Source organism: Crocodylus siamensis, chromosome 5, assembly GCF_052110815.1.
Source record: "Crocodylus siamensis isolate JL-2025a chromosome 5, ASM5211081v1, whole genome shotgun sequence".
Lineage (NCBI taxonomy): Eukaryota > Metazoa > Chordata > Crocodylia > Crocodylidae > Crocodylus > Crocodylus siamensis.
Window position 1 is genome coordinate 157,987,199 of NC_143399.1, and position 22,092 is coordinate 158,009,290.

Genomic DNA, 22,092 nt, shown 5'->3' on the forward strand with positions numbered 1-22,092 from the left:
ATTTACTTTTTTGGGAAAGGTGGTGTAGTTTACTGTGGCATTCACTCAAGCATTTTGACTTTTTGGGCCAATCAGGTGCTGCTGTCCTCTTGTGGGTCAGCAGCTTGTCCTCCAATGGGAGTCTTTAAGGTTCTGACCTGCCACAACTTGAGTGTAAAGATTATTGCTGGGAGGAAGTCTGAAGTCCTGCCTCTCCTGGTTCCCTCTTAGATCTCTCACACAGGTCTTTGTCTTGGGCCTCCGTCTCCCCTACACCCTTCCTTACGCCAACGATAGATGATGCTAGGTCTTGGCCGAGGCTAACTCATCGTCAGTCAGCCATGGCTAGGCATTAGCCCCTACAGTCCCAGTTCAGATGGTTTACTGTCCTTGTCAAGGTCTCACATCGGCTCGACAGGTGCCTTCCCTGAGGGCTCACTCCTCCCCAGGTGTTACTCACAGCTTTTAATAAATATCCTTCTTCTTTTTCTCTCTCCGTAGGCTTGCTGCTGTCCCAGTCTCTATCAGCATTGTCTGGCAACTATGGCTTTGTGAGAGGTATGTATCCTGGTTCCTCCAAGCTAGCCTTATCTGGGCATCCCAACTCTTGGGGTTGCTACCAGTAGCCCCTACCGGGGCGTCCATTTACTTCTTGCTGCTCCAGGCTCTCAGGAGGCCTCACTTCTGGTCCTCCCTGAACTTTGACTGGTGGGATTTTATCCCTGTCTTGGAGGGCTGGTGAATCATTGGCAGCATGCCCACAGTGGATGGAGGGGCACTTTTTGTTCTCGGTGGTGTTGTGCTGCTGCGGCTTTTCCTGCTGCCTCTGTGCCACCCATGCTTTTCCTCTTGTAGCAGTGTTCATGCTGCAGCACCTTTGATCTTCGGCGGCATTCGGCGGCCATTGCTTTTCCCTCTGCTCTGGCACTGGAGGTGAGTCTCATCTTGTGGCAGCATCCCCACCACAGGTAGGTATGCCACATAGGGGAAATGCTCAAGATTCTCCCAAAACTGCCCCCTAACTGTAATACGTGGAAGAGTATCTGGGTTGGCTTGGGGTGGGTTAGTAAAGGACCTTGATTTTTGTGAAGTTGATAGTGTGTGACTAGTATTTCATGTGCTTCACAGAAATAATCAAGGGTGACCCAGAGCTCGTCAGTTGAAGCAGTCAGCAGCATATTGAACAGGGTCTAGAAACAGGCTGTCAGGAAGCCAGGAGATCCAACAGAGAACAAGAGAGGTGTTGGTTATCTTGGATTTGGAATGAAACTGGTTGATGTTAAAGAGATTCCTTTGGATTTTCAGACCATTTGGAAGTCTATCAACAACAATATATGGAAAAGGAGCAATAGAGTCGGAAGAGTGTTGGTGTAATCATCATACATCTTTACTTGACTCCAGTTCTAATGATGAAGGGGTCCATTTCTAAGCTGTTGCTTTGTATAGTTGTTATACTACTGTGAAGAAGTTGTATAATGGTAACAAATTTTGGCAGGCATCTAAATCACATCAGGATCTTTCATAGGATCTCTCCATTGATTAGACCTATGGGAGACTTAGTTCAACGAAGGACATGTAAAGATCTCAGCGCTGCTCATGGCATTTCTCATGTCCTGTCTACCAAAAAAGATCATATCTGTTATATATCTGAGTGGTCTGAAGCCATACTGGGACTTGGATAAAATATTCTCAGAGAGGAAGGTGAGTCTATTGAGGAGAATGTTGGTGAGGATCTTCCCAGCTATAGGCAGGAGTTGCAATATCATAATTGCTGCAAGTTGATCTATCTTGTTTCTTGAATACAGTAAAAATCTTAGCATCTCTCAAGTTACTAGGAATTTGTTCATATTCTCAGATTTTTGTAATAATGAAATGTAGTTGGTGGGAGAGTTTTTTTCCCACCTTACTTATAGATTTCAGCTGGTATTCAATCAGGACCTCATGCTGTGTTGTTTTTCATCTACTCAATGGCTTCCAAAACCTCTTAATAAGTTGGTGGATCTGCAAGGTAGTCCTCAATGGAGTGTTGTGGAATCACATTGATGTAATGTCTTTGACATTAGAATCTCAGTTCAGGAACTCTTGAAAATGCTCCTTCTACCATGTATGCTGTCTTCGAAGAGTGTTGTTCCATTCTTGGACCTCAGAGGGACAGTTCCTTGTGTGCTTGGCACACAGGTAACTTTGGTTACACTGAAGAAACTACATGTGACGTCTGCCAGCAAACTTTTGCATCTCTTTTACTCTGTCCTCCCACCATATTGTTCTTTCATTTGCAAATTTTTCTGAGGGTTTTGGCTTTAGTGTGGTGATAAATGTACTTCTTTTGTTTGGAGTTGATATCATTATGCTAAGCTTTGAAAGCTCTCCTTTTGTTGTCCATGAGAGCTTAAATCTACCTATCATTCTCATCAAACCAGTCTGTTGGCATTGGATTTAGGACTCAGATGCTTTGTTCCTGTGGGACCCAAAACCCTCAGACTGATCATGACCTTTCCATTCAATAATAGGCAAATTTGTTGATACAAAGTTATAACAGAAAAGAATAATACAAGCAATTCTATATCTACCAATCTTAGGGCCATCATCAGAGTCAAGATACATTTGGCTAGGAGACAAGCTTCATTCTAAGGTTCTGTCTTGAATGTCAGATGTCAGCAACCTGGAGGTTGGAGGCCAAGGCCCATCCCCCCCCACACCCTCCCCCCAGTGGGGTGAATGAGACAGGCTGGTGGTATGCCCTCTGTTAATGGTGGCCTCAGGTTCCGCTCTCAGGGACAAGGACCTTGTTTTAAAGTCTCTGCCTTTGTATTCTTTTTCCCTCCTAATGACTCTTCATCCGTGGCTCTTGCTGACTGGCCTTTTTGTGGTCGTCATACTGTCCATGTTCTGTCCTGATAGCACATTCCTTTGGTTCACAAGCCCATCACATGCACACATCCTAATTTGGGCTTTCTGGGTTTTTTCCTAATTTGGTCTGCTCCCCCAAAACTGTAACTCTCAGGCCCCCCACTCTTGGGCCCTGTAAGCTGGTGCCACCTTATCTCATATTATGGAACAGTGTGGTACATGTCCATATCTTCCCAGGCTATGTGTATATCCATTGGCCTTGTTGTGTTTAGACACCCTGTCTACCTTAAAGGCCATGAGAACTGTGTGACTATGTGACCAGGCCTTTAGAAATCAATTAAGCCTTGCTGCCACCCTGGACCATTATTCTAATGCATATATATTTACCTACAAATCAATTCCCAAAAGCAAACCTCTAAATACCATTTTCTAGCGGTCATAGTCCTGATGTTTCTTTATGGAGAAGAAGCCTAGCAATTTTTTTTGCGCGTTTATGGATGCCTTTCTTGAGGCTTTCCCAATGATAAATGGTGTCAAGATCATCAGAGTTTCTCACTGAGACACTGCTGGATATGCTTACTTTTAGCAGGGGCTTTTAAGCACTAGATATTGGAGCTCTTCCTTGGTTGCTTCTTTTGTTTATGTAACTTTAGAGCAATACGAATGGATGTGATGAAACATATCAAGCAATGATCTATCCAGCAGTAATCTGTGCTGGTCATTGTTGTGCCAGGTCAGGGATGGCCAGGTGTGGGGCCACTCAGGGAACAAGATGCTGACCAGGGACAGGAGGAATGAGACAGATGCCATAGACAAATTGAGTCAGGAAGCCAAGAGGTCAATAGAAGTACAGGGTCTAGGAACAAGCTGAGTCAGGATACTGAGGGTTCAGGCAGAGAGTAGAGTCAGAGAGCAAGCTGAGTTAAGAAACCAAGACAAGCTTGAGTGAACAGCAAGGCAGTCTGGGATCAAGTTGAGCCATGTTGCCCACACACTTCCTGTTCCAGGTCAGGGGTTTATGTGGGGGAAACTGGAGGGTAAGCTGACTTTGACTAAGTCACTCCAGTGAATGGGTGGGAGGCTAGGTCCTTCTGGAGGCTTCAGGACAGCCTTGACCAGCTTGGGTTACCAGCTGTAGGGTATCAGGCTGGGATGAGCATCCATGGGATGGCCAGGCTGAGACACGATGTTTGAGGCGATGGCCTGACAGTCATAGATGTAGTCCTAGTTGTGATGGTCCTGGACATGCACTATGGATGTAGTCAATCAAGAGCCAGTGTTCTGAGTGGTGGCATATCCACAATGACTTTCATTTGTTACTTTGTCATTTGTCAATAAGGAGTCTGTGATGATGAGACCATGTTCCAAACACTCAGGAGAAGAATTTCATTTGAAATTACTTTCCCCACCCCTTCCATTCCATAGCTTGGTGTCCCTGCCCACCTTAGCATTGAAATCACCAAGAAGAATTATCTTCTTTGGAAGACAGAAGACAAGATCTGGTTGAGTTTAAAATATAATTCATCTTTTGCCTTCTGCAGCAGAGGTTGGGGCATATGCACTGATGATTGTTACATGCTATCTGTTGGCCAGTTAAAGACAAAGGGTCATGAAAGTCTTGTTGATGCCAACTGGACATTTCAGCATCTGAAGTAACAATCTTGTTCTTCATAGTGAAACCAGTGCCATGTGTCTGTCTTTTTCAACTTTTTTCCAAAAAAAGTTTTAGCCACTACCATAATCTATGAGCTCTTCTCTCCTGCACATCTGATCTCACCAGGTGCAGTGAATTGTGCAACTTCTCCGGTCCTGAGAAAGGTCCTTCACTTCTTTCAGTTCTCTCTCTCTCAACCTTGCTGACATGGGTAACCCCATCAGGAGTACAAAACTTCAGTTGTTATCACTTTCAAGTTAATTGATAGCACAGAAGCCTGTCGCAGTTTGTAGCCTGGTAGCACACATGTCAAGGTTGTGACCCTTGGAGGAATAGGTTGATATGATTGATAGAGAATTCTTTTGAGGAGTCTTAAATCATAATGAGTAGGTGTACACCTAAATCACAGGGTGGGGTATACTGTTTTTGGTGGGTTTATCATGGAATAAAGTTCTAATTCCATGGTTATTTTATGACATCCCTGCCCCTCAGTGCTGAGTGGCAGAGAGGCCTGGGGTGACAGGAGGGATGAGGGCACAGCTGCCATCTTGATTGCTGGTTGCTCTTTGTGCAGCCTCACCCCTTGGTGCCAGTTGGCAGAGAGGCCCTGGCAAGAGAAGGAGGTTCAAGGGGACAGCCTCCATCTTGTCTACTGCCCTTCATGTTTCCCTGCCAGCTGGCACCTTCACGTCCTGGCAGTGAGGACTGCTGGGTCCCACTAGGGAGCCAGAATTTTTTTTTGTTTTTTTCATGGATTTTACAATTTAAGTAGGCCCCTAATAATGAGCTACAGATGCACAATCACATGAACTGAATCAGCAGTTTAGGGGTAGTGCTGCTGCTAATGAACAATCACTTGTCACCCTCTCCAGGTAATACACTATATCCTTTCTCATTGGACTAGAAGATCCATTCCATACTGGCAGATGAATATCAGCATCAGTTGTATTAATTTTTGTCATCGCCTCACTGCAATATCTCAGAACAAACTACTTAGACACAAAGTTCCCAGTAATACAGAACAATATAGCATACCTCCTCAGCAACTCAGACTAATGCAAGTAAAAAATACTGATTTCTTATTGAACACCCATTCAAATGCAAGCTTTTGGAGCTCATCTTCAAGGTACTCCATGGGATCTAGTACATCTAAAAGAACACTTAAAGCTTAAGGATGAGGAGTACTATCAATAACTCTGCCTCCCGCCCCCGGCAAAATGGAACTATACCCAAAAGAATCCCAAACTTTCTCTGGGGTGGCTCAAAATTGTGGAACAAATGTCCACAGGATCCACAAACCAACACAAACCTCATGGCAGATGCATTTAATGAATAAAATATAAAAAGCCTTTGTACAGTTTCTCCTATGGAACCATCTGAAATATGTCAGTCATATTGCTTAACATACTTTTATAACACAGTCAGATACCAAGCTGCTGTGCAAGAACCTGAATGTAAGAAGTAACTACTATGAGGCATGCTCTCTGACAGTCGCATTGACATAAAATGCACATATTTGCTATTTTTAATAATTGTATACTGTTATTTCAGTATGCATAGAATAATATATTTCTGAAGTCATTGCAGAGTATTCATATAGATTGCTACCAGGATCCTACATCCACAAAAGTCCATGTGAACCCACTTTTATTGGCTTCAGACTACCTAGGAAGCATATAGCTTACAATTCTGTTTAAAAGCAGGAAGAATTTTATCCCAGTCATAAAGTTAGTATCTCAATCAGCAAATAATGAGCAACATATGATACAGTTACTGCTGTACTAAATAACCTGTTAAAAGGATACATTAGTAATGGTGATCATTGTTTTATTATTTTCTCATATTTTAAAATTTTATTGAGTTATTTTGATTGCTAGGGTTTTGTTACCAAATTGGCTTATGACATTAACAAAAATCTTTGTTTGAGAGAGCTTAACACAAGCTTAACAACTATGATGTCTAACTCAGCAGGCTGAATTCCCTTTCTGCTCTTAAAAGGAAAAGAGTATAGCATAGAATAAGATTAATGAGTAAAAAAATTTAAATTAGAAATGACAATGTAGTTGGTATGCTACACTTTAGTTTTTCTACCAGCAAACCTGAGCCAATCTTACTAATTGTAGCTGTAGGTTATAGGTTGTAACTTGTCCTTGACTCCCAGTATAATAAAATGTATCCCTCAAGTTATCACAAGCTGCAGGTAACATACCAATTTATAGAAAAAATCTCTTTCCAGTAGATTTCCCATGAAGCTGACCAAATAAACATCACAAGCAAGAATATGAGAAAATGGTAATATAGGCATAGAGATGTAATTCATTCAGCCAGTCTTAAAAAAACTGATTTAAAAGGGTTACAAATGTATATACTGTATTTACTCAAATTTGACCAATCTCATTTCCTTCTACGACCAGGTGACCTATCACCTGGACCACGGAGAAGAGATTGATGTCATATATGTTGACTTCAAAAAAGCCTTTGATCTGGTATCCCATGATCACCTCTTGGCAAAACTGGCCAGTTGTGGCCTGGGGTCCACCACGATCCGCTGGCTGGGAAACTGGCTCCGTGGTCGGACCCAGAGGGTGGTAATTGATGGCAGTCACTCATCGTGCCCTGTGACCAGTGGGGTCCCTCAAGGCTCTGTCCTGGGACCCATACTGTTCAGCATCTTCATTAATGATGTGGACATTGGAGTCAGGACTGGACTGGCCAAGTTCACCGATGACACCAAACTTTGGGGCAAAGCATCCACGCCAGAAGAGAGGCGGGTGATCCAGGCTGACCTGGACAAGCTCAGCAAATGGGCAGACGAGAATCTCATGGTGTTTAACACCGATAAATGCAAGGTTCTCCAAGGAAAAACCTGCAGCACCCTTATAGGCTCGGCAGTGCTACGTTGGATAGCACTACAGAAGAAAGAGACTTGGGGGTCATCATTGACCACAAGATGAACATGAGCCTGCAATGCGATGCTGCGGCTAGTAAAGCGACCAAAACGCTGGCTTGCATCCATAGATACTTCTCGAGCAAATCCCGGGACGTCATTCTCCCCTTGTACTCGGCCTTGGTGAGGCCGCAGCTGGAGTACTGCGTCCAGTTTTGGGCTCCACAATTCAAAAAGGATGTGGAGAAGCTTGAGAGAGTCCAGAGGAGAGCCACATGCATGATCAGAGGTCAGGAAAACAGATCTTATGATGACAGGCTGAGAGCCATGGGACTCTTTAGCCTGGAAAAGCGCAGGCTCAGGGGTGATCTGATGGCCACCTATAAGTTTATCAAGGGTGACCACCAGGATCTGGGGGAACGTTTGTTCACCAGAGCGCCCCAAGGGATGACGAGGTTGAATGGTCACAAACTCCTGCAAGACCGTTTCAGGCTGGACATAAGGAAGAATTTCTTTACTGTCCGAGCCCCCAGGGTCTGGAACAGTCTGCCAGCGGAGGTGGTTCAAGCACCTACACTGAACACCTTTAAGAGCAAATTGGATGCTTATCTTGCTGGGATCCTATGACCCCAGCTGACTTCCTGCCCTTTGGGCAGGGGGCTGGACTTGATGATCTCCTGAGGTCCCTTCCAGCCCTAATGTCTATGAAATCTATGAAAATCTATGAAATTCAAGATGAGCTGTTCCCCCAAAATCAGCATGGGAAAAAAAAACTACTTGTCTTAGATTTGCATGCAAGAAAACCTCACTAAATACATTGTCTATCATTAAACAGCTGCTAAAAACAGCATGTGTTCAGTAATGGAAACCAATTATGTAGTTGATTAAATGCAGCCAACACTGACCAGGACTATAAAACACATGGCTTATATTGGGCAAACATACTGATGGAAACCATTTTTGTATGAACCTTAAAAAAAGGCAGTACTCCCCCAGAAGGAAACAAGAATTGGGAGTGGAGCTACTGCAATACCAGGCCAGCATTTGGAGAGGTTGGAGCAAGTGCCAGAAATTTGGTGCCAGAAATGCTGTTAGGAACATTTTTTTCTTTGGGTGGCATCCTATATACAAGCCCCAGGCACAGAAGCCTTGGAGTTCTGATGCCCTCTAGTCTTGCATGCTCCTAGTCAAAAGGCCAAGGAACAGCTAGGAGAAAAACCTAAAAGCAGTCCCCCATCTACCACAAGGATAAGCCAGTATAACCTACCTGAATAAGATATGTGGTAGTGGCCATTGCACTCAATCTCCCTCACCACTGACTCTTTTTCAAGTTATGGTGAGCCACTACAGTGAGTACATTTTGACTTCCTCTTTACTTCAAATGCTGATCTGTGCCTTTCTTTTCCATTTCCAGTAATTCCTGTTTCTTTACCAGCCCTAAGTGTCTGACACACACCACCAATAAGGCCCCAAACAGTTCACATAGAATCCCTGTCACCCTCCCTCTCAGCTTGGTGCATATGAATAGTGTGGCCCTGCCTTCCAAGAAGTGGAGCTGGACCAGGCTGTCCTGTACATAAAAATTTCTGGAGGATCCCAGGACTCATGACAAGAACACTCAGTTCCAGGTATGAGTGGGGGCTAATTAGCACATGGATCCTTTGACGGTGTATCTGGAATACACACACATACTAAGCAGTGCTGTGCTATAGGGTCATGTTGGCTTGAAACATCATTGATTCTGCTGAGGCCTGGCCCAATGAACTATATGGTAAATCATGAGCTTTTTGGCTTTGGACTAATGTTATACATCGTTTGTACTATGTATAAGTCCAAAAGTGCTGCTTAAAAGTGTGTTTATGGAGGACCTGTGCTAAAACTTGCATCAGTTTCAGAAAAAAAGAAGCTAAAACACATCAGTTCTGAAGAAATAAGCCTATGGATACCCACAGTAGTTTGCAAAATATTATAGACATGTTTATTTCAAAGTCAGTGTTTCTAAATGTTCCCCTTCTATGTGCTCAGGAAGAGCAAGGGTCTGACTATAAGGGGAGAAAGGGGCTGCAGGGGGAAGAATTTGGGGGGTCACAGCACAAGGGTGCCACCTGAACCCCCTGCTAGATTTATTTTCCCTCTGTAGCAATGGGAGAGGGACAAATTCATGGTAAACCTCTAATAATTAGATCTATGCCTGGAAAATTATAATACATTTACAAATTTTCCATATATAGAATCTAATTATTGGGGGATCATTATATTTGAGTAAAAATGGTAAGTAATCCTGGGTGAACAAATTTACTAGTTTATCATGAGTGAATGGTGTCTCCTGAATTGGGTGGGGGGGTGCCTGCAGAAGCCGCCCATAGCAGCAGCCCAGTCGGGGCACACCAGCCCTGCTGATAGCATCAGTGTTGGCCATCAGGGGGAGCACTGGCCCTGTCAGGGGAGGCACGTACACTCCCTACCAGTCACCTATGCAGTCAATACTATGAAATATCAAAGAATAGTCTCAAGAAATGTGACTTACAGAAGCTTAATAGAGGAAATAACCTGCTTCAGGGAAAAAAATACTTAAGTCAACAAACCTTTTGGTAGGGCTGTGCGAAGCTTCGGTCGCTGATTCGATCCAGCAGAGATTTGGCCCAATTCAGTGGCCAAATCTCTGAATCTGAATCGAATCAGGAGGCCTTTTAATCTCTCTGAATTGAACCAGTACTCTCCAAATCAATTTGGAAAGATTCAGCCCTTTGGACATAGACACAGCTTTAAAAGTTTTTTCTACATACCTCAAGGTACCAGGCAGCTTATGAATGCTGCGATGCTGAGGCACATGGAGTATTCCCCAGGAGCATCGGGGGGGCGGGGGGGCAGTGCGCTCAGCAACAGACCCAGAAGTGGACCAGAAGCACTTCTGGTCCACTTTTGGGTTCACCGGGGAGCATGCAAGGGGGGCCCCCCTGGCTCAGCAACTTGTGCCTCCTGGGTCTGGGGGGACACCCAGGGTCCCCCCACAGCTGATCACTGAGCTGGAGGGTGTGGGGGGGGGGGCCTTCACAATCCCCACCAGACCTGGAAGTGGACCAGAAGTATGTCTGGTCTGCTTCCGGGTTTTCCACTGAGCATGCATTTGGTGGGATGCTCCATCCACCTCAGCATTGCAGCATTCATGAGCCATGCCTGGTGCCTCGAGGTATGTAGAAAAAACATTTAAAGCTACATCTATGGCCAAATCACTGATTCTCTGAATCAGCATCAAATCTTCAGATTCGGATTTGGCCAAATCAAATCAGGAATAGTGATCCGAATCAACAAATCAAATCACTGTCTCTGATTCGCACTGCATCTGAATCAAATAGGGCCTGTTTTATACCCCTACCTTTCGGGTCTAAAGAATTATTTGGTTACAGAGGAAGGCATCTGGGATTGCTAAAGCAGATAAATATGAACACCAGGGGAGAAGAGGTCTTAAGGTAACAAGCTCTTTGAGATAGGAAAACTTTCGTTGCACAAGGGTATAATCCCTACTGATAGCCTGGATGTTACCGCAATACACATAGCTATTGAGTTTCGTAGTACTTGTTGGTGTAACAGAAGTATGGAGAAAGTCCCTTTGTTATAGGAACTGTCTGAAGACTTTTTGTCTTTCTACTCTACCTACAATGGCCAAAGCATATTTTTTCTTCTTCCTGCTTGGTGTAGGAGAGTATATGTATTTACAAGGGCTTGCTAGAGAGCCAGTGAGCTGGTCTGTTCCAGCTCTGGCTTTGCATTAAGTCTATCCTTACAATATTTGATCTAAATTAAATAGGTAACATTAAGGTACCAGTTGGGAACTATGGCCCAAAACTTAATATACTAGGTGAGATATAAAGGTTCCTAGCATCTGCATGTCAGACGTGAATGTTTCCAGTCTCCAAGATTGCAAGACTTGAGTTTGGCGCACTGAGCAAAAAAGAACCTCCTTACATCCATTCAAAATTAATCCCAGCTGATAATGGCGCTCTCTGACTTGTTGGATATTCTCTGCACAAAAGGAATCTTCAACTTCCTTTTTAGGGTGCATTTCTTCCTTCTTTGTACCAATACTAGTTAATGAGCTGTATCAGTTTTAGCATGGACTCTCAGTTTCTCTGTTTATCTTTATCGTGTTAGCTGAATAGAAACAATTATATACAAACATTTACAAGATTTAATATCAATGCACATTATTCCTGTTATCTTTCCCTGTCAAATTAGTATGTATGTTACATACTAATTCAAAATTTCTAGTCAGAACCGGTCAAACTAATGTATATTAAAAAGTGAAGTTCTGTATCTATCACTTTTGGAAGGTTTCAATATAAGTCTGTGCTTACAAAATAGGATAAAGATCCCAGTTTATCTTTTGGGAATCTGCATCTTACATCAAACATTTGCAAAATCTAGTCGTCAATACTATACAATAACACCATGAAATAGTGTATCATGTACTCCACTTGCATGCGTATTGGATAAGAAAAATTTCCTTGAACACAATGCCAATTCCATTTTCTCACCAGAATATGCTTATAGAAAAAAACAAAGTATCTGAATATCTGTTCTTTAAGTGTATAAAGAACTTGGTTATACAGGAGCTCTTCAGCTGCATGGTTTACTCTGTTTAACTGCATAATAAAAGAAACTCCAATTACAAGGTGTCTAAAAGAGCCCTGAGCTGACTAAGTCTTGTCAATTTCAAGGTTGCAATTAGATAGATGCCTAAGGTGCTTTGCAGAACAAGGTAATAAGCCTTAATAAGTTAGGAAAAGCTGAGCACAGTCTGTTCTTGTAGTTAATGAGCATTATGTACATGAAGTACATATCTTTTACAGTCATGAGGTGATGCACCCAAGGGAGTATACCATGTATCAGAAATTTCACAATTCCTTAATTATAGAGAACTTGAAAAAGGAGAGAACATGTGTTCTTTATTTTAATCTCATTAATTGGGTCTGAATACATACTGCAAGGACCATAGACTTGACAGACATTTTGGTACCATAATCAGTGTGTTTATGTATTTGAAAATAGAATTACAGTCTAAAATAAACTTACAGTTGAAACTGTGTTTTAATAGCATCTAGATAATAGCATCTTATTAACCCCCATGACCCAGAGCACTTCGGCTTGCCCCTTCTCTGACCCCATTCTGCTGGCAGAGGATATGTATTGCTCCTTGACAGAGCGCCACACCCCCACCTTTCCTTCCTTCTCTATCCCGCCTGTAAAGCTGATAGCCCCTAATGCTAACTGCCCAGCTGTGGGATGAATCCCGCCACGTTTCTGTAAGCCCTATTATGTCTGGGTCTGAACTGGCTATTCTGAGGGCGAGTTCCTTCTGTTTGTTCCCCATTCTATGAGCATTGGTATAAGCATTTAAGGCCTTGCCTAGCTGTGTGTGCCACACCCCTGATTTGGGAGACTGTCTGGACCCCTGTTTCTTACCTGGGCACTCCTTGCATTTGTCACCTGTCTTGCTCAGGTGGTGTCTCCTCATCTTCCTGTGGCCCCCTGCCCCAGCAAGGCTTGTATCTGATGGGACTATCCAGTAGTGCACTAAATTAGTAAACTGTGCCCTAATTGTTGTGGATGTATAGATAGTGATGATTTACTGTGCAGTAAATTAATCTGCTGTGCAGTAAAGCATCCTGCATAGACATCCTCAGAATGCTAGAGAAGTTCCTCTTTTGTACACTTTCAGAAAGAGAAAATAATATGGCCTTCTTCACCCAAACTATTACATACATAACATAGATTCATGTTATGTATGACACAGAGAGAGAAAAGTGTTTTAGCATACAGCCTTGCTAACCTAGTGAGGAGGGCTTTCAATTAAGTTCACTGGGGTATATAAACAAAAGCCCAGAGGTAGGTAAAGAGCCTGGGCACCTGGAGAAAACTTAGTAAGGGGAAGCAATAATAGAAGCCTAGCAACGTTCTGAGGAAGAAGATGAACAGTCAGATACCTGAAATGCTTATATGCTCATGTGGGGAAGTATAGGGAACAAACAAAAAATTGGAGGTTCTAGGCCCCTGCCACAAGTTATACTTAAGACATAACTAACCAGTTAATCATATCTTAAGCTATAACCTGACCACATGTTAAAGCAATTAATGGCATTGTCGCGGGGCACTCCCACGCCCCGCTCCTAAGGAGAGACCAGGAAGAGGAGAGGCCTGGAGCAACACAGATGGGGGTTGCTAGGGCAACCAGGCAGGTCATGTGGCCCAGAGAGGGGCAGGGCCAGGCCCTTATAAACAGCTAGGCCAAAGCCTAGGGAACAGTTCCCTTCTGGCTGCCGCAGGAGCAGGAGCTCTGCAGCTGTGGCTGAGCTGAGCGGCCAGAGTCGGGGGTTGCAGCCTTACCCCTAACAGGCTGCAATGATGCAGGGAACAAGATCGCCCTGATGAGAGGTAGGATGGAGCGTTGGCTTTACGAGCAGGTAGGCTCTTCGTTGATTTTGTTACAGCCGTTCGGGCTTGGCTTTAAGTTACAGTTTACACCGGAGGACCGGGTGAGGCTGTAGGGGAGCGAGGAGGCCTCAGCGGGGCTCCCCAGCAGTTTGGGGGCTCCGGGTGCCCAGTAGGGGCACGGTGCCAGGGGGGCACAACGGTGGTGCCGGAGTGGCACAGAGCACGGGGTTGGACCCCGGCCCGGAAGGGTGATGAGAAAGGACCCAAGGAAAGGGTCAAGGGGGCCAGGCACGGCTACGGCCACCTGAGCCCCAAGCGCGGGAGGCGCGCAGCGCGGAGAGCGCAGTACAGGCCCCAGAGAGGGCGAGGCCCGGAGAGGGCGCAGTGCGGTGAGCACGGTGCACTTTGCCCAGTGGGACAAAAGACCCAAGAAAGGGTCAAGGGGGCCAGGCACGGCTACGGCCACCTGAGCCCCAAGCGCGGAGCGTGCGGTACACAGGCCCCCAGAGAGGGCGAGGCCCGCAGAGGGCGCGGCGCGGGGAGCGCGGTACACAGGCCCCAGAGAGGGCGAGGCCCGCAGAGGGCGCGGCGCGGAGAGCGCGGTACACAGGCCCCCAGAGAGGGCGAGGCCCGCAGAGGGCGCGGCGCGGAGAGCGCGGTACACAGGCCCCCAGAGAGGGCGAGGCCCGCAGAGGGCGCGGCGCGGAGAGCGCAGTACACAGGCCCTAGAGAGGGCGAGGCCCGGAGAGGGCGGAGCGCCGAGAGCGCGATACAGGCCCCAGAGAGAGGGCGAGGCCCGGAGAGGGCGGAGCGCCGAGAGCGCGATACAGGCCCCAGAGAGAGGGCGAGGCCCGGAGAGGGCGGAGCGCCGAGAGCGCGATACAGGCCCCAGAGAGAGGGCGAGGCCCGGAGAGGGCGGAGCGCCGAGAGCGCGATACAGGCCCCAGAGAGAGGGCGAGGCCCGGAGAGGGCGGAGCGCCGAGAGCGCGACACAGGCCCAGAGAGAGGGCGGAGCGCCGAGAGCGCGGTACAGGCCCCAGAGAGAGGGCGAGGCCCGGAGAGGGCGCAGAACAGGAAGGGGACCAGACAACGTCCCCCGGGACAGCTGCGAGGCTTGGGGCGTGCTAAAGGGGAGGTTTTGGAGGCACGCATTTGCCCATAAGGCTGGGGGAGAGGACCCCACTTTGGAGCGGTAGTGATACCATTGCGGCGCCATTAGGTGCGAGTAGGCAGCCTCCCATACTGAACCAATAAGATCTAAGACGTGGCGGGCGAGTAGAGGGTGTCAGACCACCCTAATTGGCACGGCGAGGGGGCGCTCGCGAGCTCACGGCCGCTCGCGGGGCCATCCGTGACAGGCATCATAAAATAAGGAATATGCCACAAAATCATTCCACAAAAAAGGGTAATAAACGTGATTGGTTCCTATCATGGCATTAACTGAACATGTGGCCAGGTGCTTCCCCCTGGCTGGGAGCCCCATCAGCTGATCCAGGCTCCCAATTACAGGGGCGTACCGTGAATTCCCACAGCTGGGAGCCCCTTCAGCTGATCCAGGCTTCCAGATGTGGGATGCACCATGTGCTTCCATGGCTCAGAGCCCAGTCCAGCCGATGGGGATCCCAGCTGCAGAAGTACATGGTGCATCCCCACAGCTGGAAACCCCATCAGCTGACAGGGCTTCCACCTATGGGAGCTTACTACTTGTAGTTCAGAGAGAGCCCAGGATCATGATCGCGGGCTTCCCCTTTACCAGCAATAAGGCATGATAGGATCTGATACTGTATCCCACAGTCTCGCCTCCTGCCATGTACATGTTAGTTTACATGACTAGAGTATGGTCATAGATGGGGTAAAGTTTGTTCAGGAAGGACAGGCAGGGGAAAAAAGGAAGAGGTGTTGCTCTATACAAAAAGGGGATAAAGAGGTGTTTGGACATGCAGTACAAAGTGGAAGTTAGGCCTGTTAAAAGCCTTTGGGTAAAGGTCAGAGGGAAGAACAGCAAGGGCAATGCATCTACTGCAGGCCACCAAAGCAAGAAGAGGACAGTCTTTAAACAACTGATGGAAGCCTCCAAATTGTATGACTTGGTTTTCACGAGGGAATGTAATTATCTGGACATCTGCTAGGAGAGAAATAGCAAAGCACAAGCAGTTCAGTAAATTCCTGGAATATTCTGAAGATAACTTTTTGATACAGATGGTAGAGAGGTCAGCTGGGGGGAGACTCTTCTTGACTTACTACTAACAAACAGGAAGTAATTGGTTGAGAATATAAAGGTGGACAATACTTTGGGTGACAGTAAAAACATCTTTACGATACTCTTTACTGCGCATTAGATTAATCTAATGCACAGTAAATTGTTACTCTCTACACAGGCACAGGGCTTACTGCGCAGTAAATTAGGCTAATGTGTAGTTTGCTAGTACTCAGAAATACAGGTACCAGATTAACTGCTCTTTCATGGGCAATTGTTGCCTCCTGACTCAGGAGGAAGTGCCAGTGGTGCACCTGGTAGTGCCAGAGGCATGCCCGGAAGTGCCAGTGGTGCTTTTCCTGTCCCATGAGACGCCCCTGCCCATTATGGGGTAGGGAAGCCTAAGTGAGTGTGGTTCCTTGCCCTCCATCAATGCTGACCTTGTGAAGGAACACCTTGAGAGGCTGGACACCTTCAAGTCAGCCGGCCCTGACACCCCAGAGTACTCAAGGAGCTGGCTAGCATCAGAGCTCAGCCCCTTGCATGGATCTTTGAAAGCTCCAGGAGCTCTGGTGAAGTGCCCAATGACTGGAAGAATGTCAATGTGGTGCCTATCTTCAGGAAAGGGAGGAAAGTGGATCTGGTAAACTACAGGCACATCAGCCTGACCTCTATCCTGGGGAAGGTCTTAGAAAAAAAAGTCATTAAGGAGGCCATTCTTAAGGGACAGCTGATGGCAACACTCTGAGGGATAGCCAGCATGGGTTTGTTGCGGGTAGGTCTTACTTGACCAATCTCATTTCCTTTTAGGACCAGGTCACCTATCACCTGGACAAGGGGGAAGAGATTGATGTCATATATCTCGATTTTAAAAAAGCCTTCGATCTGGTATCCCGTGATCACCTTTTGGACAAACTGGCCAACTGCAGCATCAGGTCCACTATGATCCACTAGCTGGGGAATTGGCTTTGTGGTCAGACGCAGAGGGTGGTGGTTGATGGATGTCAATCGTCATCATGCCCTGTGACCAGTGGGGTCCCCCAAGGCTCTGTCCTTGGACCTATTTTGTTCAACATCTTCATTAATGATGTGGACACTAGAGTCAGAAGCAGACTGGCCAAGTTCACCGATGATACCAAACTTTGGGGTAAAGCATCCACACCTGAGGACAGGGGGGTAACCCAGGCTGACCCTGACAGGCTCAGTAAATAGGCGGCCTAGAACCTGATGGTGTTTAACACTGAAAAATGCAAGGTTCTCCACCTTGTGAGGAAAAACTTGAAGCGTGTCTATAGGCTGAGCAGTGCTACGCTGACTAGCACTACGGGCGCAGAGGGACTTGGGGGTCAGGATTGACCACTAGATGAACATGAGCCTGCAATGCGATGCTGCAGCCAGTAAACTGAGCAAAACACTGGCTTGCATCCATAGATGCTTCTCAAGCAAACCCCAAGACATCATTCTCTCACTGTATTCAGCCTTGGTGAGGCTGCAGCTGGAGTACTGAGTCCAGTTTTGGGCTCCACAATTCAAAAAGGATGTGGAGAAGCTTGAAAGAGTGCAGAGAAGAGCCATGCGCATGATCAGAGGTCAGGAAAACAGATTTTATGACGAGAGGCTGAGAACTATGGGACTCTTCAGCCTGGAAAAGCACAGGCTGAGGGGCGATCTGATGGCCACCTATAAGTTTATAAGGGGTGTTCACCAGGACTTGGGGGAATGTTTATTCACCAGAGCGCCCCAAGGGATGCCAAGGTTGAATGGTTATAAACTCCTGCAAGACCGTTTCAGGCTGAACATAAGGAAGAACTTCTTTACTGTCCGAGCCCCCAAGGTCTGGAGTGGCTGGAGGTGGTTCAAGCACCTTCTTTGAATGCCTTCAAGAGAAACCTAGATATTTTTCTTGCTGGGATCCTATGACCCCAACTAACTTCCTGCCCCTGGGGCAGGGGGCTGGACTCAATGATCTTCCGAGGTCCCTTCCAGCCCTAATGCGTATGAAATCTATGAAATACTGAACAATAGCAAACACGTAGATGCAATTTGCTCTTTGTCATCCTAGACAATGGAAGAGGGTGGACTTCCACCTTTACTTTGGTGCAGAGCTCAGGATCATAGCCTGGCTTGGCAATTCTAGCTTAGGTGATGCCCTGTGGCTGAGCAGCAACAGCACCCTGAGCTCCCCCTTTGCTTTGCTTGCTGAGGGGACAAGGGAGTTCTCTGTCCTCACAATGCCAGGCTGGGGACAGAGAGCTTCCATATCCCCTCAGTCCACCTGCTGCCTATGAAGTGCATACCCCAGTCAGCTCCTGCTCCCTGCCCATGCCTGGAGGTAGCCAGGAGCTGAGCAGCACTGAGGCCAGCAGAAGCCACAGGGGTGGGGCATTGGGAGAGCAGGAGTAAGCAGCACCAGGACCAGGGGAAGCCAAAAGGAGGTAAGCAGCACCACAACCAGGGAGGAGACATAGCTACCCTTGGTCCTGCTGCTGCTTACCCCTCCCTGTGTCTTCCCCTCTGGTCTGGGCACTGCTTACCCACCACACTGCCATGGCTACCCATGGTTCCAGCACTGCTTATTCTCCCCAAAAGCTCCCCCAAGTCCTGGTGCTGCTCAGCCCCCAGCTCCCTCCCAAGCATAGGCAAGAAGTGGGAGCTGACTGGGGTGTGTACTGTTCAGGCAGTGGCAGGACTGAGTGGGTGAGGAAGCTCTTTGTTCGAAGCCAGCTACTGAGGGGACAAAAAGCTCCCTCATCTTGGTGCTGCTTATCTCCCGTGTCTGCGGAATTGGGAGCTGAGCAGCAGTAGGATTGGGGACAGAGCTCTCCCATCCCCTCAGCAAGCAAAGTGAGGGGAGAGCTCAGGGCACTGCTGCCATTCAGCCACGGGGCTTCACCCAAAGCCAGAGGTGTCTAGCTAGGCTGTGATCCTGACTGTACATGGCTGGGAGCTGTCACCCCACTCTAGGACAGCTCCCTTCCCCTGCTCCCCAGAGCCCAGACCTGACCCGTGTGTCCTGTGCTGACCTGGAGCTGGCATTGGGGGAGCCTGGAGCTCCCCCTAGCTGCTGTGGTGGTGGGGGGCAGTCCTAAACTCAACTGCTCCTGTTGGGAGCAAATTTGCTTCCAATGTAGGTGCACATGTAGACACATTCCCAGGTGCAGTTTACTGCACCTTATTTATTTTAATGTGAAGTCACCTTAAAGCACATAAATTACATATGTAGATGTGCCCAGTGACCATAATATTCTGGCATTCAAAATCCCAAGGGGAGGAAGGAAGAAGAGTGGCAGAATAAGGATCCTGGGCTTCAGAAATGCACACTCAGGGAACTGGTGGATAGGATCCTCTAAGACGCAAGTCTGAGGGGAAAAGGAGTCCAGGAAAGTTGGCTGTACTTGAAGAAGACCTTCTTAAGGGTGCAGGGACAAGCTATTTTGATCTGATAGAAAAATGGGAAGTGCAACAGGAGAGCAGCCTGGCTAGACAGCAATCTCTTCAATGAGCTGAAACTCAAAAAGGGAATCCCACAGAAAGTGAAAACTTGGTCTCAGTTCTATGGAAGAATATCACATGGGTATTCAGTAAGAAAATTAGAAAGGCCAAGACACAATTTGAAATGCAGCTGACAAAGGACATAAAAAGCAATAAGGAGGCATTTGACTAGTATATGAAGGGAAAGACCAGAGAAACCACAGGTCCCTTACTGAATGCAGAAGGCAATCTAGCTATGGATGATTCAAAGAAGGCTGAAGCATTTAATGCCTTTATTACTTCAGTCTTCGCAAATAAGGGCAGCTACCAGATGGCAAGGGCAGTTGGCAGCAAAGATAAAGGAGGAGACAGCCAGCCTAGAGTAATGCCAGAACAGGTTAAGGTTTACTTAGAGAAGCTAAATGCTTTCAAGTCAGCGGGGCTAGATGGCATATACTGTAGGCTATTGAAGGAACTGATGGAGTTAATTTCAGAACCATTGGCTAAACTCTGAGAACTCAAGGAGACTGGGTGAGTTCCCAGATCACTGGGGCACATCTACATGAGACACTATGTTGCCTCACTATAGCATGTTGCTACGGCAATGTTGCAGCTAAAAATAACCGTGTGCCACCGGCATGGTACAGTATGGGCTTCCAAAAGGAAGTACTAAATGATGGTGCATTAATAACGGCACCGCAGGGTCTGACATTGATACCTAGAAAGATTATGTAAGAGATCCTCAGGAACCTATTGTGAAGCACCTAGAGGAGAACAAAGTGAGCAGAAATAGCCAGTACGGATTCACCAAGAGCAGGTGATGCCTGACCAATCTGATTTCCTTTGATTATAAGGTGAAAGGCTCTGTGGGTGGGAGAAGAACAGCAACTGTGATATACCATGATTTTAGCAAGGCTTTTGACACCATCTCTCCTGACATACTCATTAAGATCCTGAAGAAATACAGACTAGATGAAATTACTGTATGGTGGATACATAACTGGTTGGATCATTGTACTCAGTAAAGTCATAGATGCCTCAAGGTCTAGTTGGAAGAAAGTTTCAAGTAGCATTCCCCAGGGGTCTGCCCTGGGTCCAGTATTTAATATCTTCATTTATTTTTGGATGATAGGATTGAGTGAACTCTTAGTAAACTTGTAGAGCTGCAGATACTCTAGGGAGTAGGACTAGGATACAGAATGACCTGAACAGACAGAAGAAATGGTCCACAAGTAATCAGATGAGAATAGTTACACACTGTAACAGGGAACCCTAGGCCTGTTACTAGAAAGTGGGGTGGCCCCTTTAAGGACAGAGTTTTCAGAACACAGTCTGCCAGCAGAGCAAAGGTTAAAGGATAGCCCTGCGGGCCAGTCAGCTGACTGGGGGCTGTCACATGACCAGGAGAGAGTACAAGGCAGAGCTATATAAGCCCTGGGTTGAGCTAGCTGGGGGACAGCTAGCCCTGGCTGTGGTGAAGTGTGGGGCTCCTGAATGCCCAGGAGACTAGAAGAAAACAGTTCTGCAGGCTAGGGCACAAGACAGAGCAACCTAGAGAGAAAGAGATGCAGGGTAAGTAGGGACGGTACCGGTATTATTTTTTTCTTTTCTCTTATAGCCTAGGGGCTTAGCACTTATGTTGTAGTTTAAACTGGCGATTTGGGGAAGCTGCAATATTTCAGAGAAGGACCTGAGGGGGTACAGTAGACCATAAGTTGAATTTGAGCCAACAATGTGCTCCTGTTGCAAAAAAAAAAAAAAGACAACAGCATACTATGTTATATTAACACACTTGTCATGTGGAATAGTGTTCCCAGTTTTGGACTCTACACTTCAAGAAGGATGTGGACAGTTTGGAAAAATCCCTGTGCAGAACAGCAAAAATGATTAGGGGCCCAAGAAGCTTCACTTATGTGGAAAGGCTGAAAGAACTAAAGTTATTTAGTCTGGAAAAGAGAAGACTGAGGGGAAGATTTAATAACAGTCTTCAAATACCTGAAGGGCAATTCTAGAAAGTATGGAGATGGGTTTTTCTTTGTGGCTGTAGGGGACAGGATTAGGGTCAATGGCCTCAAGCTGGAATAGAGGAAATGCTGGTTGGGGATTAGAAGGAAATTTCTGACCAAGTGTTGGAACAGACTACCTAAAGAAATTGTGGACTCTCCATCCTTGGAAGTTTTCAAGAGCAGTTTAGACAAACATTTGACTGGGCTGGTTTAGTCAGGAAAGATCTTGCCTTGAGCAGGGTGCTGTACTAGATGACTTTGTGAGGTCCCTTTCAGCCCTACTTTCCAGTGACCCATTGAAAGTGCAGTTTTATTTCTTAATGTAAACCATGTACAAATTTAAAAAGAGGATTTTAGAAACTTCCCAAGAATTCTCAATTCTATGATGAGATGTAGTTTACAAGGTTGTAGGAAAAAACATTTCTTTTAGAGGAAGATGTAACAAGTGTTGAAAATTATGTTTAATAAGTAGAAAACATTAAATTATTCTAGCTCTAGTCCCCTAAAATTTCAAATATTCAAATGTTTCAAACATCAATTTCAGTAACCCAATTTGAAGAGTAAAGCTCTTCTCAACTTGAATAAGCATGCCAGAATCTAGCTCACTTAGGGAGCA

General features: G+C 46.3%; 1 protein-coding gene across 1 annotated transcript in view; it reads left to right on the top strand.

Annotated features, from left to right (window-relative positions):
* Positions 1-22,092, top strand: part of LOC149864813 (uncharacterized) — a 60,523-nt gene that overhangs the window by 4,256 nt on the left and 34,175 nt on the right. The window contains exon 2 of the mRNA XM_090046839.1: positions 481-537. Coding sequence (XP_089902965.1) covers positions 481-537 — 57 coding nt within the window. The remainder of the gene's footprint in view (positions 1-480; positions 538-22,092) is intronic.